Genomic DNA, 17,203 nt, shown 5'->3' on the forward strand with positions numbered 1-17,203 from the left:
TGAGCTGCTGCCGTGAAGAAGTTGCAGTAAAGGTGTTTGAATACATGAAAACAAAAGCCAAAAGCCAGGAGAAAGAAACTCCCAAATTAACAAGTACACAAGGAAAAAAAATAGTGGAAACAAATGAGAATGAAAATTGGGAGAAGAGAGAATTTTAAGTACTAAAAAAATGTTACATTTTTATATTTTATTTACCTTTCCATGTGTGTCCGGGAATATAGATGAGAGCTTTAGAAACATTGCCATTTCGCTGTTTTCCAGGGAAGTGGCCCTGGACAGATTCCTGTCACCAGTTGTTGGAAGAGCACAGGGGTGCTGTATTTTTATGTATTTCTTAACATATATATGTATATATGTATGGGCAGAGTTTGTTCTGTCACCTGCCCAAGGTGATATGGTCCTGGCTTTGTAGGTTACCCAGTGCTTCCAGTGCTTCAGTAAACAGGGAGCAGTATTTTGGGTGGGTAAATGAAATAAATAATTTGATTTTGGGTCATGAATGAGTTTTTGCCTATGAGGGACTGCTGTTACTTCAGTAGAACTGCTGCCAGGGTTAGAGAAACAGGAACATGTATCTGGGAATGTGGCCTGTGGAGCTCTCAGAGTTAGTTTAAAATTTCTGCCATGGGCTCAGGCTCTTGGTGCTCTGTTGCTGTGCACCTCTTTTACAGCATTTTCTAAGTCAGCCTGAATGCCCTTTAAGTGATACGTGGAGGTGGTTCTCAGCATGTGAATGCTGGTGCAAAACCAGCCCTTGCCACAAGTCTTCTCGCGGTGAGTTATTTGTGAGCGTCGTGCGCGGTCCCTTCGCTGCTTCTGATCCTGTGAGTGGGATGTGTGCGCGCGTGCTGACCTCACGTGATGCCCAAGGAATGCACTTTCCTTTTGATTATTTTTCTTGACCCAGATCTCTTCCAAATATGGTCTTGGCTTAAACAAGTTCGTGTTCTTAGAGCTCAGGCGTTTGCAGAAGAAATTCTGGCTCCAGCTAACTGTGGTTGCACGGGGGGAGCAGAGGCGGAGAACAACTTAGAAATGTAAAGATAAAAGGCACCCAGCTGCACTCAAATTTGTCCCAAAAATGTACATTTTGTAAAATGTTTATACAATACTGGACAAGAAGATTTGTTTTGATATTTTTAGCTACAGTGGAAACAATTGTTTTTAAATAAATGACTCTTACTCTGAGTGATTGCCACCCAAACATTGCTTCGCTGAGGCTTCTCATCTGAAACAAATTTAAATATTTTTCTTTATTCATACCGAGATACCAAATTGTCAAGCTGACCAGCATAAACAGAGGTAAATTAATTAGTAGCTCAGAAATAATTAGCTGTAGTGAGCTAAGAAATTATGCTCCCTCCATAGCAGGTTATTAATATGATTCTTAAATTATTATATACTCTGACCGTGCTAAATATGAAGTTTATCATCCCAAACATTTTTCAGAACAATAGGACTGGGTAAGTGCTCTGAAACTAACTGCCTACCAAGGAAACTGTTACACTTACGGAAAATCCTTAATCTTAACTAAAACATACATTTCCTCTGACTGTGTATGTTAGCGAGCAAGTGAATTTATAGAAGTGACCAGCTCCAACATCTTATTGTTTAATAGGCTGTTGGTCCTGGCAGTAAAGTTCCTGCAATGTCACAGCTTGCTTGGCATCCCCTGTTGCTGAGGATGGCACCAAGCTCCTGTGAGCCTCTGCGCTGGCAGCAGGAGGAACTTGTGCCCTCGGGCCTTTCCTCTCCTTGAGAATTTGGCTCCACCAAAGGACCTGGTGCAGGAGGAGGAGAAGGGGATTTTGCACTCTGGCTGTAGGGAGGGCAGTGTTTCATTGCATCTTCTACCTTAGAGGTAATTAATATAATCATCTGCTATTGCTAGCGATAATAGTCCATTATGGAAAAAAAGGGGGAAGCAAATTCCCAGTCTGTGTAATGGCCATGCTTCAGGCCCCAGGAAGATTTCACCAAACGAATCACAGACAAATTTATCATCTTTTTGGTTGCTGTTTTTATTAGCGGTGTGCAGATGAGGAAACCGGACCCTGTAGCTACCAAATTAATATTTGAGCACCATGGGCACTGGCGTTGCCTCATCTGGAATCAGTTTGCCCAGAGCACAATGCAGGCACGGCCCCGCACAAAGGCGCTTCCAGCTCCGAGGTCAAACGTTTAGCACTGGCTCTCCCAGCGATAGCCCCAACCACCGCCCGATTCGGGTTTCACAGCTCCTTGCGAGGAAACCTTCCCTGTTTCGAATTACAGGTTCACTGGTGTGTGATATAGGAGCATTTCTGTGGAGATCACAATTTTTTCTGAATAAAGCAGGAGCCCGAGCATGGCCTGACTCCCCTCGCCGTCCGTATTAATATATTACAATAACAGAGGTTCTCAAACTACCACACTGGATTTGCAGCGGTGTTCCCAAAACGAGTTAAAAACAGGAAGATGTTCATCGATAAATTGAATCATCTGCTAAATTAAAGGGTGTTTTCCCTGCTGCTTTTTTTATATTGAAAGTGAGAATTCCTGTGTGCGTTAGGAAGCAGTGGTGAAAAAATGAGCCAGCATCTTGGCAGGATGTTTCACAGCAGTTTTTGGCCTGAAGAGCTCTGAGTATTGTAAGAATGGAATATCGCAGGGTTGGAGCACAGCGTTCAGCTCCTCAAACAGCAGCGGGAGAGGAAAATATTTAGAAAAACTGAATTAGACACTTGCAAAAGCTGCCGTTTTGTTTTGTTTTGGTCTGATCTTTCTTGGTCTTTCTAAGACTCCATCTGAGTAACACAGAGCACCTCACAGCACTCGTCCGGGTGCTGTTTGGGGATGTACGCGGTGATTTAGAACCTGGGATTTGGAAGCTGCTATCGGGGCCCAAGGACACTAATGGGGGCAGGAAGGTTTGGGCTGAATGGCACTGTTGCTGTTACAACCATTAACGATGCAGATTTAAAAACAAAACCAAAAAAAAACAACTGTTGGTGATAACCCTCCAAAAAGCGGGCTATGGCACTGTGTCATTGTACCTGACCTTGACGGCAGAAGGTCAGGCTGGGAGAAGTGCTGGGCACTTCCACCTCCTCTTTCTGTCAGAACCCTTTGGGTAGAGCTGCTCAAAGGCAGAAAGCCCCGTTTACAAAGCCTTAAAACTCTTAATTAAACTCTTTTAGAGTCCGGGCGCATGAAGTAGGGTGCAACACCTAATAACCAGCAGCATTTCTTTGCAGCCGGTGCTGAGGTGCCCGCGGATCCCCTCTGAGGCAGGCTGAACCCGCGCCCGCTGCCTTTATGGCGACCTCCCCCCCCCTCCTCACAGCCCCATCCCCGGCCCCTCACGGCCAGGAAATGGCGGCGGGGCCGCTCCCGCCCCTCTCCCTCCTCCCTCCTCGCCCCTCCCTTCCCCGCGCTACCTCGCGGCGCGCCCCCGCGGCGCGGCCCCGCTCGGGAGCGCGCTCCTGCCGCCCGCCCGTGCCCGTGCCCGCGCCCGCCGCCGCCGCAGCGCCGCTCCCTGCAGCGGGGAGCGTGGGGGGGAGGCCGGCGGCCGCCCGCTGCCACCGCCCCGAGCCCGGAGCCCGGAGCCCGGAGCCCCGCAGGCGCCTCAGGCCGCGCCGCCCCCCCGCAGGTAGGTGCGGGCCGCTCCCCCCCCACGGCCACGGCGAGCCCCGGCCCGGTGCGGGCGGGCGGGCAAGATGGAGACCGGGGGGAGGGGAGCGGAGAGGAGAGGAGCGGAGCGGGGCCGCGCTGTGCTCGGGGACCTTGGGGGGGGGGGGAACGCGGATGGACGGGCTCGGCCCCGCAGCGCCATCGCCGCCCTGTGCCGGGCGGGGCAGGGGGGAGCCGTACCGGGCTGTACCGGGCTGTACCGGGCTATACCGGGTTATACCGGGCTGTACTGGGTTATACTGGGTTGTACTGGGTTATACTGGGTTGTACTGGGTTGTACTGGGCCGGTGGCAGCGCCCTGCGGCAGGTGGTGGCTGGAGCCAGCCCCTCCGAGCCCCCCGCACGCCCGGGGCTGCGGCGCTTTTGTCTCCCCGCAGCCCTCGCCCGGCCCCCGGCGGGCTCCGGCCTCGCCTCCCCCCCCCCCAAATCCCCGATCCCCGGGGGCTTCAATTCCCCGCAGGGGGCTGGAGCCCCCCGGGTGGAGCCCCCGGTGCGCTGTGCTTGGAGTTGCAAGGAGTTGGGTGCATCCTGCTCGCTGCGTGGCCCTTAATTAATTAGCGAGGAGTTGCGCCTTTAATTGGCGTGCGGTGCGCCCTGGCTGGCTGGCTAAAGAAAGCAACAGTTATGTTGATCCATGCGGTGTGTTTTTTTCAAAATAAAGGAAGGCGAGGAATCCCTGCTTAATCCATTTTTAAAATTACATCCCATTCCTATTTCAATTTTTAAATACCAGGGTTTCTCGTAGAACTATTATTATTATTATTATATATTTTTTTTTGGTCTATGTTCTTAATTTTTAGGTGCAGCCGTAACCAGAAAACCCCGCATCTTTGTCCAGTGTCCGCTGTTGACGAGGTTCAACAAGTGGACTTTGTCCTTTTGCTCTCGTGCATTGCGGTGGCAGTGTCTGGGTGTGTTGGTGGGGGTCCGGAGCTTTTGCGCTGACCCCACGGAGGTGCCCATCGGGACCTCAGCGCCGGGACAAGGAGGTGTCTGAGCCCTCTCCTAAGCTTTAAACCCTTTTGTGGGAGGAGGTTGGGGAAGGAGGAGAGGGTAGGTGAGAACACCCACGGAGATGAATGAGCACCTCTTGCCTCTCGGAGCTGTTGTTCTGTTCCCTGGGGAGAGGAGCGGGTGGGTGAGAACACCCAGGGAGATGAAGAACCACCTCCTGCTCCTCAAAGCCCTGCTTGTAGGCGATGGCGAGCTCTGCGCCGTGTTACCTGGGAACGGCTCCTCCAGATGAACGGACAATTTTACAAACGCCCGTAATTCTTTCTGGAAAAAAGGAAAGATGTACCTCTACCTGCCCCGTCATTCATATGCATATTTGACTTGCCTTGAAGTTGGGTAATTACAGAACCGCAGGATAATCAGGGTGCAGCTTCACAACCTCGCTCCTCCAAGCCAGCCCGTCTGGCCTGATGGCTGCCTCCATCCTCTGCGGCCCCATCCCAGCTGTGGCTTTGCTTTTCCTCAGCCTCCGCTCCCTGTGCTGTGTTCAGGACTTGTCCGTACCCTTCATGAACGCCTTCTGAGTTCATTGTGTTGTCAAAAAGTCAAATTTTTGAGGTCTGGCTAGCTTTTTAACTTAATGGGGCTGAGGGGGTAGACAGTAGGTAACGCGGTGTAGGCTAACCTAGGGCTTCAGTCTCTCTGTGCCGATGAAAATTGTGTTCCTGTTCCTCCTCTCCTGCCCCAGTGCCAGCCAACTGTTGTTTTTTCGTCCTCGCCGGATTGTTTTTCACCTGGGTATTGGCTCGTCCTGCTCTTGCACAATAGTTAGTGTTGGCACAAGGAATGGGAATGTGGGAGAGGAGGAAAGGGCAAGATTATCCTGTTCAGAAAAGCTGTGGATTCAGAGCGGTTTCTGTTGATTATGAAACCAAGCGGGCGGTTGTGTCGATGTAATTGGCGGTGCATGGTTAACGAGATCATTGACATGGCCCTCCTCGATTTTTGTGGACCCGTCTTTACCCTTTTAAGTGTCCTGTTTCTCCTCGTCACATCGCTCCGTGGTTACCTGACCTTAATTTCTGGGTGGAAAAAAAGTCAGCTGACGTTCTTGCTGATGTTGGCATGTGCCGAAACAGCCCGTAGGTATGCCTCGAGTGGTTTTTAAGGCTGAAGAGCCTGACAGTTACTTGTTTGCCAGGTTTTGCAATCAAATCCTGGTATCTAAAAGCTCACCATTAGCCTCGTTGGTGCGTGACTATCTGATCTTTGTGGGGGCAGCGCTGACCTCCGTGTATGGCACCAGGGTGGTGTTCGGGCTCTGGGGAGCTCTGCTTCTCCAGGGGTCCCCAAGACTTATTTCCTCTTACCACCGGGTATTGTAAGCTTTTGAGCTCGAATTGTAGCAAACAAAAGCAGCTTTCATTGACTCCAGTCACACATCTAGAGCTTTCCACGTGTGAGAAGTGTGCCGATCCTTTACCTCCGTGTTTTCAGCTGGGCATTTCCACACCCGCCGTGCAGGCCCGGGGCAGAGCTGCAGGGCCAGAGCTGCTGCCACCAGGACACCGCTCACGCCGGGGTTCCCCATGTGCACGTTATTTATTCTCGGCTCCAGGGAGGGCCCTCAGGGTGTCTTGGTGTTGATAAGAGAGGCCATGGGCCCTCTGATCCCTGCGTGCTCACAGGGGGCAGGAACTGGCCCGGGCCTGTGCGCGGAGCTCCCTTAGAGGGCACCTCGGGGGCTGCTGCTTGGGGTCTGGAGCGGGGGCTGTGAGGGGATGGTTTGTGTGCCCCCACAGCTCTTCCCTCAGCTTCCGTCACCCACCTTTGGCCGTTCTTCATGGTTATGTAAGAAAATGGCCTTTGGTCATCAGAGAAAGGACCGTGCTTGTGATTTCTCGTGTTGCATGGGGAATCCTTTGTTCCTCCATCTTTTTGCACAAAGAGTAACTGAGACAGACATTGTGCCCAAAATTACGTTTTCTCTCCTATTTGCAGCCTCGTGTTATTGCACCGGTTCTAGCAAACCACTTGTGTAAAGAAATTGTCTTATATTGGGGCTGATTTTAATATATTTTACCTCATCAGATGAGAAAAATCCTATTACGTGATCAACGCTGGGAAGCCCTTCATAAGCACGGGTTAGAGGAGCCGCTTACCTAGTGTCAGAAGTAGATTATATTTCAAATGTAGGTTCAGATGTTATGGTATACGTTGTGACACTGATAGGGTTTCTTATTTAGTGTTTTTAAAATATTTACATTTATGGGGATACTCGAGGTGCAGTATTTTGAAAACAAGCAGCTGCGGGTTTTTTAAAAATCAGGCGAGGCCATATTTTAGTGATAGTGAACACGTAGGAAAGGGGCTGACGATAAAAGCACCACTTGAAAATTGTTTAATGTGATATAATTCATCCTTTCTACTGACTGATGAAAGTATATTTCTCCCACCCACTATCCTGAGAGGGAGGAGCGAAAGCAATACTGTATCTCTGCCGCAGTCTGCAAAGGCAAAATGTCTGTGCTCTGGCTTCTTCAGCTTCCCCCCGCAGCAAAAAGGAGCCCTTTGGCATTCCCCGGAGCCTGCAGCCCCTGCGCTGCTGGACGTGGCATAGAGCTCTCTTTATGCAGGGAGCTTGAACAGAGTTGGTCCTGTGCTTCCCTCCAACTATTTTAATTGGTAGGAGTGACGTGCAGGGTGCCAGTACAGAAATAATGCTTCTGTTGCTGAGTGCGATGTCATGTACTTTATGTGGATTTGCTGTAAGGAGGGCTGCAGGATGATGAAAAGGTGCTGGTACGGTCTCCTACAGCTCCGTCGGTGCTGTTGAAGCCATTGCAACCTCAGCTGTGGAAAATCGCAGAAATAGGAGTGGGTTTTCTACGCTCGCTCTTACTAAAATCAAAATTGTTCCTGTTGGCAGTAGGAGTTTACCTCTCCTGGTATCGTCATTTGAAAAGCTGGAGGTGTGCTTCCAGTTTTGTTCAGAGGCTTTGATTCAAAGCACATTTCAGCAGCAGCCAGCAGCGCTTGCAGAGAGCCAGGTCTGCTCCGGTGCGAGCCAGGCTGCCCTTGCAGAAAGCAGGCGAGGGTGAGACCAGAGGGGCTGCCTGCTTCCCCTGTTGGAATGGGTTGTTCTGTTTAATGCAGATACCAGGTCGCAGCTCCAGGACTTTATAAAATACTTGATGTTTGAGTGCCTGTTTCCAGTCAGCTTTTGTACTTTCTCTGCTCTTGGAAGCTGCCATCTGGCCTGCGCCAACCACGAGGAAGGCAAAGGAAGGGGGTGATAGCCCAAGAAGGGTGTTTTATGCATCGAGACTTGACTCGTTTTGGTCTTAAAGTCTTGTATAGCAAACAGAACATGGTTGTTGTGTGGTTGTTTTTTTTTTTTTTTTTGGCATAGTTTCAAGCTGAGGGAGGGATGGGCTGTACCAGTAAAAGAAGCCTTAGCAGTTGTAAGCTAGAAATGTGCTGTATGTTAATCTGTGCTTAGGGGCAAAAGGAAGCACTCTTTCTCTCTATCCAAGAGTCACAGTATCATTGGAATCAGGTGACATTTCTTAAGATTCTTTTTGTCTGCTTTGCCTTTAATATGGCTTCTGTTTTCATCTCCCAGCAGAAAAGAGCAAGAGGTTGACTGTGAACTACAAAAATCCTCAGGGCAGCCTCATACATTGTGTATTGACTGATGAGCACTGCGAGCAAAACAAAACTGCAGGCTCACCTCAAGAGTGCTAACGCAATTAACTTTGCAGGTACTCAGAAGAGTGGGGATGCAGCGATACTGCAAAAAGTGGGGTCATTACCGTGGCCCTCTGGTCCCCCCGCAGCAAAACCTTGCAGGTCCCAGATGGATGGTCCCATTTCTTTCTTCGTTCTAGCAGCCATAGAGCTCCTGTGCTTCGTTGCACAGGAAGCTCTAACGCTGCCTTTCTTTTTCCAAAGCTAGTTTATCCAGTTGTCTCCTCCCTTCCTAAGCATTTCTATGAAAATAGATTACCAGATAGAAAAAGATCCAAACAGAAAACCCTCTGCAGCCGCTTTCCAGTAAAAATCTTCTCAAAATGCAACCAAATTTGTTTACTACAGTGCCTCATCTTAACTATTTGTTTATGTGGAGACATCCAACCAGTTTTAAAACTGATTTAAGTAAACTGTTGCAAGTATCTTTTACATATCTATTTACAGGTTTAAAACAAGTAAGTTTTGTTTCATTGGAAACTTTTCTGGCTGGTTTTACTGAAGAATGCTTGGACACAGAGTTGTGTGCGTTTGGCCATACAATTTAGCTAGAGTGGGATTCTTAAACTGGCATAGCTTTGCATTTTATACCAATCCTTGTTTATACTGTGCGTACCCCTGCCAAGAAGCCTGCTTCCACTCTGCTGATAGACTCATGCAGTGTGCCTACTTTTTATTCCCAACTGTAACAAGAATGAAGAAAAATATGCTGGAGGTGTCTGTGTTAATGTAACTAAGATAAAGATTTCTAAAACTTTTAATTAAAATGTCTTAAAACAAAATCAGAGAGCATAAGCTTTGAAATACTACTTGAAATTTTCATGATTTGATAGAAAATGACCTAGAGAAAAACAAATATTAAAAAAAACCCGTTGTCAGTTTTTCACAGACTGTATTTTTTTAAGCTTCCTCCTCTTGTAAGAAATGTTAGACAGTTAATGATTTATTCTTCCTTCCCTGTTAGTGACAGTGATGCAGACTGCCACCAGATGCAAGGTAAACCAGCGTCGGCCAAGTTCTGTACATCCCAGCAGTGTTTGTCAGGGCTGTCGTGGCAGACACGCACACAAACACACGGGTATGGTGCTGAAACCCAGGGTCTGGCAGGTCCAACAGGATGCCTTCCTGGGATCTGAGGACCTGCCGTGGTTCTCCCCAGGAAAGGTGGATGATTTCATCAGTAGGAAAAATCCGTCTGGTTGTGATGAGGAGAAAAAGCAGCGAATAAGAACACTGGCATAGACAGGAGTGAATCTGGAAGGTGGGAACCTTGAGGGCCCTGCATTGTTCAGTGCCTCCTCCCTGGTCTGGTGCGTTCTCTCAGACACCGGGCAGCTGAACTGATTGGCCTTGTGGCACTCAAGTTTGGAGCAGCTTTTTGGGGCCAAAGCCAGTATTCTGGTGTTTTAAGTGAGCACTGAGCCTAGAACTAACTGCTCTGAGTGTCCTCAAGTGTATCAGCAAACAGCTGAATAGCCTTTCAGTCGCTCTGCATACCCTGTCCTCAGTAAAAATACATTACCATGAAACTCTTATGTTTGTAATTACGTATTGTGAAAAATCTCAGGTATTTGTCGTGACTTTGTGGGCTGTAGCCGGGTTAAAGGAAGGTAATGTTTTCTTGACTGCTACCTAACATTAAGTTTCATTTTTATTGCTGCACCAAAAAGTCTGCTTGGTCTCTTGACCTGTATCTTACTTTCTTTGTTCTTTGCAAAATGCAGGCTTGCAAAGTATTCTTAGTTGTTTCACTTGCTAGTCAACACCTGCAATAACAGTGGGTTCGTATTTGTTCTACCATAGCCCCACTCAACATTCAGAACTGTAGCACGTGGATAATCTCCACTAGTACCATTTATTATTTAAATTATATTTTATTATTTAAATTATATTATTATTACAATTTGACTATTTGTCATGAAACTGTATTCAGATATCCACACAGGAGTAATGCACACGCTGTAATATGCGTTTGTCAGGCTAAGGTGAATTGGGAGTAGGAGCTGGGACTGTAACTATTATAATCAGAAGGAAAGGGCACGGGGATTTACTCCTGGGTAAACAGACCCTTCCTGTTGTATTCTTTTCCTCTGGCTGGGAGGAGACCTTCACAACTGCCAAATAAATTCCCTAATCAATGGTAGACTTTAGATGTAGTTGTTCTAGGTGATATTCCATATCTACTGCGGGCAAAATACCATGAATATTCCAGACCTTATCTGCTAGAGAAATTTACCACAGCAAGAAATGTTTAGTCTCCTAAACATGACCGGGAGGCACAGAAATTCTCTCAAGAGCCAGATATTGATTGCATTAATCTTGTCTTCAGCATGGTTAAATGTTATCTTGGACTGAGTATTTTCAGTTTATTTGAGCTGTGGAGGCAACACAGGCGAATTGAGCGAGGAAGGAGATCCTCCTGGTGCGCCTCGCTGCCTCCTTCCACCTCCACGGGTAGGGAACGTGAGGCAGTGTGTGTGCAGCTGCTCTTTCCAAGTGTTAATACTCAAAAAGCTGTAGACCACCAGTAATGCAGTAATATTATTTGTTGTGACTCTGCCCCAGTATGTGTGCTGAAGGGATTTCGTAGCACAACTGATCCGTGTGGAGGCAGCGGCCTGTAGTTCAGGCTGAGGCCTCGCCTGGGTGCCGCCAGGCCGGCCCTTAGGCCCGGGGTGATGCAGGAGCGTGCGGGTGCCTCTCCCTCCCAGCCTCCTGGAGATGAGTCTTGTTTGAACAAGCAAGCCTCCGAAATGGAGCACAGCTCGAGCCGTGGTAGCCTACCAATAAAGCACAGGCTGTGTAAAAGCGGTGCTTGGCCGTGGTGGGTCACGTTTGTTCCCCACAATGCCGGGAGGTGCGTGGCAACACGGATATCAGGACAAGTTGCATGGCTTTTCCCAACATCCTGGGCACAGTTTTGTGTCACTTTGTACCTGCTCACCTAACTGAGACAGCGTTGGCATTGCTGTGGTCTGGCATCTTCTGCTTTGTGCAAGATTCACTGTGTGCCTCTGCTTCCCCAGCTGCGCGTCTGACCTGTTTCTGTGTTTCTTACATAATTGCGAGAAGAAGCAACAAAACTGATCAGTGTTGTATTAATTTGCTGCACTTACAACAAAATCTTAAGGAGCCTAGATCTGCTAAATCAGGAGGAGATGGTATTTTTCCTTGGGTGGTAGGCTGATCTTGCAACTGGAACAGCTAGGAGTTAGATGAGATTCGGTTAGAAGGGTTTTGAAATCAGAATGGGTGGATATTAGATGTTCTGGTTGCTGAAATGCTTTTGTTCAGTTCTTTAATGTACTTCTCCGCTAATTATACCCACCTGAATAATACATATTTTAAATAGTTGCTTTTAACTGTGTGTAGAGGGTTACCAGTCAAACCCTCAAATGAAAGCTTATTAAAACTTTTCATTTAAAAAAGTAATTTACTGACATCAATTCTGTTTACTGAAAAGAGACAAAATGGTTTGCGCTCACTTTAGGAAACAGAGGTAACTCTTCAAGGATTTTCATGTGGAACGCTGCAGCATTATTGTATACTGATACACATTTGTCTCTCTTGTTTTTGATAGAAAATGATGCACCCTGTCGCCAGCGGTAATGCAGCTTTCTGTGGGACCGGCAAGAGCTCTTGCCTTAACGAAGACACCGTGAGGTCTGCCGATCAGTTTGACTTGTACGCCACGCAGCAAAGCAAATACGGCCACGCAGTCAGCCACAAACCGATTGCATGCCAGAGACAAGACCCGTTGAATGAATCACACCTGCAGACCACGAGCGGCAGGAATATAGAGACAAAAGACGAACTAAAGAAAAAGAAAAACCTCAACCGATCCGGGAAACGTGGAAGGCCATCAGGGACCACAAAATCAGCAGGGTACCGAACCAGCACGGGTCGACCCCTGGGGACCACCAAAGCAGCTGGATTTAAGACAAGTCCAGGCAGACCCTTGGGTACAACTAAAGCAGCAGGATACAAAGTCAGCCCAGGCAGACCTCCAGGTAGCATTAAAGCTCTATCACGGCTTGCAAATCTAAGTTATACTTGTGGCAGTGCAGCTTTTCCCTATCCTATGGTGCATAACAGAGGCTTACATGCTGCTGGTGAAACTAGTGGCAAACTCAAACAGCCTAATGAATGAAAGGAAGGAATTAGTAACTCCTTACTAATCTGCTTTACTTTGGATTTTGGCATGTTTCTTGCATTTTATTGTAGCATTTGCATACGTTTGAGTTTCTAGATTTTCTTCTTATTCAAATAATGCCATAGTGTATGGGTGCAGTTCAGTAACTTTTAAAGCAATGTTGAGAGGGCACTGGCATAAAGGGTTTTTTGTTGTTTTTAAACCATAATTTATTAGCAAGTCTCAACTGATGCATATACCATGGTGTCTCTGAGTAATATTCGTGTTCCTAGTTTTACATTCAGTTTCTGGTAAATCTAGTTTTGTGATTATGCGTTAAGTAATTGAAATGAGGAGGATAGAATTAGCTGGCTGTTGGCTCGTGATGTGGCCTATCTCACAATAAGGAACTCATCCAGATGAGTTCTTACTTGATAAAGAAAATGCTTGGGACTGTTTAACTAGTAACAACTGCAAAATTCTGAGTTCCTGTGTGTTTTTTAAAAGGAAGGAATAGAAAGCAAACTATGTTTTCCACTCCTGCAGGAGCTTCTACAGACCTCGAACAGATACTTATAAAACTTATAAAAAAAAAAAAAAACAGACCAAAAAACAACCTTTTTTTTCAGTGTTGATTTCAGGTGGCTTTTGTTTCTGGAGTTGTAGCATTTAGTTGATTTCAACTAATGTTCCAAAAATGTTTTTGAAAAGATTAAAGAAAGCTGAAAGTTTGTGCAGCGCATTACAGCTTCACAGCGCCTTATTAATACAAGCTCGTTTGCCTTTAGGTGATAGCTGTTCTTTTTGTTATGCTGATACATGATTCTGCTATGTAATTTTGAAATGCCTGATAGTACATACACCAAACCACAAATAATTCTTTAAAATTTGAAATATTTTGTAAGAAATTAAGTACTGTTCATTCCAGTTACGCACTCGGTTAATATTAAACAGTACATTCTTAATCTGTAAATAGCTATTTACACTGTTTTTTGCCTTTAAAATCTGTGCTTAGGTGGCGACAGTTTAATAGCTTTTAAAGTATTAATCTATAATGTTTACAAATTAAACTTTTTAAATAGACACTGTTGCCAAGTTTTCAGACTTAGTTTTGCCAGATATTCCTGGAAATACAGATATTTCATTGTTTGACACTTATACTATATTTAAGTTATGGAAGGTTATATATCTACCAAAGGACACCATTTTCATGATTTATAAAAGCAAACTGTATAGCTGATGCAAACAGGATGCAGTTTACTGCACTGCTAGACCCCAGATATAAAGTACTTCATAGGAATTCATCTATGCATGCAAGCTGAAAAAAAATGTTGTTGGTTGACTATAAATACCTTTCTTGACTCAAACTAAAACCTTCCCTCCTTCCAAAAGAAATGTTCCATTTTTCAACTGGGTGTGTTTAATTTTTTTTTTTTTTAAGTGTGAGAGAGAGTGTGTGTGTGTGTAACATGTGCACATACTTTAATCTAGACTCAAAAAAAAAAAAAATCAGTCCTCAATGTTGCATATTGTTTGTTCTAAATTTATTTTTACTGGAATTAAAGCGTTTTTTTCACCTGGAAGAAAGTTTATATTTAAGTTGTTTGAAGTAAAATGTGACTTTATGATAAATTTGCAGCTTCAAATATCTGGGGTGGGAATATATACAGCTTGGAAATCTGGGGAGCAGAAGAAAATGGGTTAATTAGAGCTTGTGCTGATTGAGTAATAGTACTGATAATTTTTGTTAATGTAATTGCTATTCTGGCCTGCTGTCATTTTGATGAGAACTCTTGATTTCAGTGATGACAACTTAAGAAACAGATGTCATGTTTCATACCTTTTTTATCAGGAAAAAAGCAGCAAGCCTTCAGGTGTTCCAGTGATGCCTAACACATAATGAGCTGGACTTTATGCTGTACTTTACAATAGGTGTGTTGAATTGTTTTTGGGGAACTGTGTATGCACTGGCAACTAAGACAATGAACCTCAACTGTACTGGATGGCTCCTTAGTCGATACACGAACTAATGGCAGCTAAACTGCTACTAAAATGGTTTCTTCATGCTGAAGCTATGAAATCCAGTTACACGTTCTGTTCCTCAACAAACTCGCAAGCCTGAAATTTAGCAATCTTTCTCAGAACGATGTCACTTCTGACACATGCAAAATGCTAACGTGAGTTAATTCACCCTCAGGATCCGTGCTGTATTGGCTGTTTTTAATCATGATTTTTCAACAAAAGACTGCTTTAAGTTCTTTCCTGAACTCAGCTGGGAAAGCAGTCCTCTTCAGCTGAATGTAGTAACTACAGGAGTGTCACACCTCGCTGGCAAGGAACGTGTTGCATGTCACCACTGTACCTTGGAGAAACTCCACTTCTTACCTCCTTCTGTTTATCCCGTTTGCTCCTGTTTCATTTCTCACTTGTGCATCGACTCAATGGTGCTGTGCTGTGTGTCAGGAGATAATGCAGATGTATTGCTGTTCTGCTAGTATAATGAATTTTGTATTCAAGTATGCTGATGAAATAATGAAATCATCTAAGCAATTTCTGTTCATTACAGTGTTTATTAATTATATCAGATGAAATATAATCCCGGTAAAAAAGCAATTAACGTTGTCAATTGTGAAATGATGAGCATAAAGTAGGAAAGTGTTGGTGGAGTCTGTAAAGGGCTGCTTGGCACCCAAGCTTTAGCAAGGAGACCAGCAGTGTGTTGCTGGGCATTGCCCAATTCTGGTTTATTTTACATCTGACCGTAGCTTACTGGTGCCATGCTGAGAGGGGATGAAAAAAAAGAAGTAAGAGATTCAAAGTGAAAAAGGAATGGAATTTTCAAATACTTCTGCTTTGCCTATGTATAATCTAGAGAATACATTGTGCTTTTTTTAAAAAAACATTCTTCTTTCCACGATAAACACTGAAGCAGCATGTTAATGCCTAAACTTTATTAGTACCAGTGGGAAAACTGGCCTTTTCCCCCATAGTATGAAAACATAACTTGTAAGGTAAATTGCTTATTTTATATGATATATCATAATTCAGCTATTCATAAGCTAGGATCACCGTTGTGTGTTAACACTGTTCAGAAGATCGACATGTCAAGTTTGTTTTTTAATAATTTCTTTTAATTATCAAGTTCCTAACGTCTTATTTATACATAAAGGAAATGTATTCGCTTGCTATTATTCCTTACTGATGCTATACAAGTTCACTGTTTAATATACATATAGTAACTACTATTCAGTTTCTGATTAAATTTACTTAAACTTAAACCAAATAATTTTGCTACTATAAAGTCTTGCACTGGACATATTCAAGATGCTAGCACCATATTTTGGCAGAAATAAAACAGATACCATCAGAAGTGGCTAACTTTGATATTAAATATAGTATTTTTAAAATCAGCTGTTAGCCTTGTCACTAAGGCAATGTTCTTTATATCTTGGATTTAGTTTAGACTATTCAGAATAACTATGTATCGAGAGCCATTAAAGATCTCTGTTCTGAATGAATATATTTTCATTTCGTCTGAAAGAACTTAAGAGTTTGGTCAGGACAAAACCAAGCCTTGTCGGTGAAAAGTGATGTGAAAAGAATTACTTGGAACTACAATACACAGAGTAATTCAGATGTGAATTGAACTCCCTCCCCCATTTTCGAAGAGCTTTAAAAGGCAGAGAGCAATGTGAAGTCATTTGTCTGATGGCTTCATTAGCTGTGACTCTGCCGTTCTTTGTTGTGTGTATAATAACGTTTCATGCTATCCCTAGAGTTGACAGTTAAAACAATTGATAATAATCGTAAATACTTTGAACTGCAAACTTAATTTCTGACCACAAAAGAAGTTTATTCTTCTCTATTTTAATGCATATATTTTAACACTGCTTAAATATATTTATGACTTTAGTAGAGACTAGACCTTTCTCCTTGTGATTTTTTTTCAAAATAGATAAGTCTGTATTCTGAAGTTTGAACCACTTTATGATATTTTAATCTTTCATCATTTGCTTTTCCACAGGTTTACTTTGGGGGAAACAGTAATCTGTTAAATAACTAGTATCAGCACCCTGTCCTCTGCTGTAAAAAGCCTGATTAGATACTGTGTATGTTTTTATGTCCATGAACTTGAGCTACTCGTGTGCAATTATGTGTATGGGAATGGAGTAGTGTTCATGATCTGTATTTACATCATCATATGGATGTATATTTATTAATAAAGTTAATACTTTAAAACCTAACCATTTTTTCCCTCTTTTGTTAATATATATTTTTTAAATTCTGGCTTAAGATTCCTATTGGCAGCATATCAGACCAATAACTTTAACCTGTCTCTGTTTTAAATGGAAATGCAGTGATTTCACCATTTGTTCTCCCGACGTCTCAGTCGTAGGTAAGTGTAAAATATTAAGGTACAACTTGTACAGATTTTGCTTAAAATCAAATGATCTGTTCTGCTTTGTCCCTTGCCTCCCTGAAGTGTAGCTGAATCTAGCTCCAACAGACTGTGTTTGTGCTTGTGTGGACTTAAAAATGCACAAAGATCTGTGAGAGTTGCAGGACCACTTACTGTGCAAGATTACATGAAATAAAGAAGCCCACCTTTCCAGCATTCTTTGCTTTCTGAATTTCACATGAGATGTGTATTGCTTATTATAGGCAAGTCCCATAATTTGCATTAAGGCAAAAAGC

The 17,203-nt window shown here is 44.4% G+C and overlaps 1 protein-coding gene across 2 annotated transcripts; it reads left to right on the top strand.

The window, feature by feature from the left end:
• The first annotated feature begins 3,417 nt into the window (after positions 1-3,417).
• Positions 3,418-16,752, top strand: C14H5orf24 (chromosome 14 C5orf24 homolog). 2 transcript variants are annotated; one of them, XM_068697893.1, is made up of 3 exons: positions 3,423-3,631; positions 11,957-12,386; positions 14,361-16,752. In XM_068697893.1, the coding sequence occupies exons 2-3, from the start codon at positions 11,960-11,962 to the stop codon at positions 14,399-14,401; spliced, it is 468 nt and encodes a 155-aa protein (XP_068553994.1). In that variant the 5' UTR covers positions 3,423-3,631; positions 11,957-11,959; the 3' UTR covers positions 14,402-16,752. The 2 variants fall into 2 exon arrangements, with proteins under 2 accessions (XP_068553993.1, XP_068553994.1); XM_068697892.1 differs by having other exon boundaries at positions 3,418-3,631; positions 11,957-16,752.
• Positions 16,753-17,203: the final 451 nt, after the last annotated feature.

Source organism: Anas acuta, chromosome 14, assembly GCF_963932015.1.
Source record: "Anas acuta chromosome 14, bAnaAcu1.1, whole genome shotgun sequence".
NCBI lineage: Eukaryota > Metazoa > Chordata > Aves > Anseriformes > Anatidae > Anas > Anas acuta.

What these genes read in the sequence shown, in the direction of transcription:
- C14H5orf24 (XM_068697892.1), top strand. Translation starts at nt 11,960, where the DNA reads ATGATGCACCCTGTCGCCAGCGGTAATGCAGCTTTCTGTGGGACCGGC.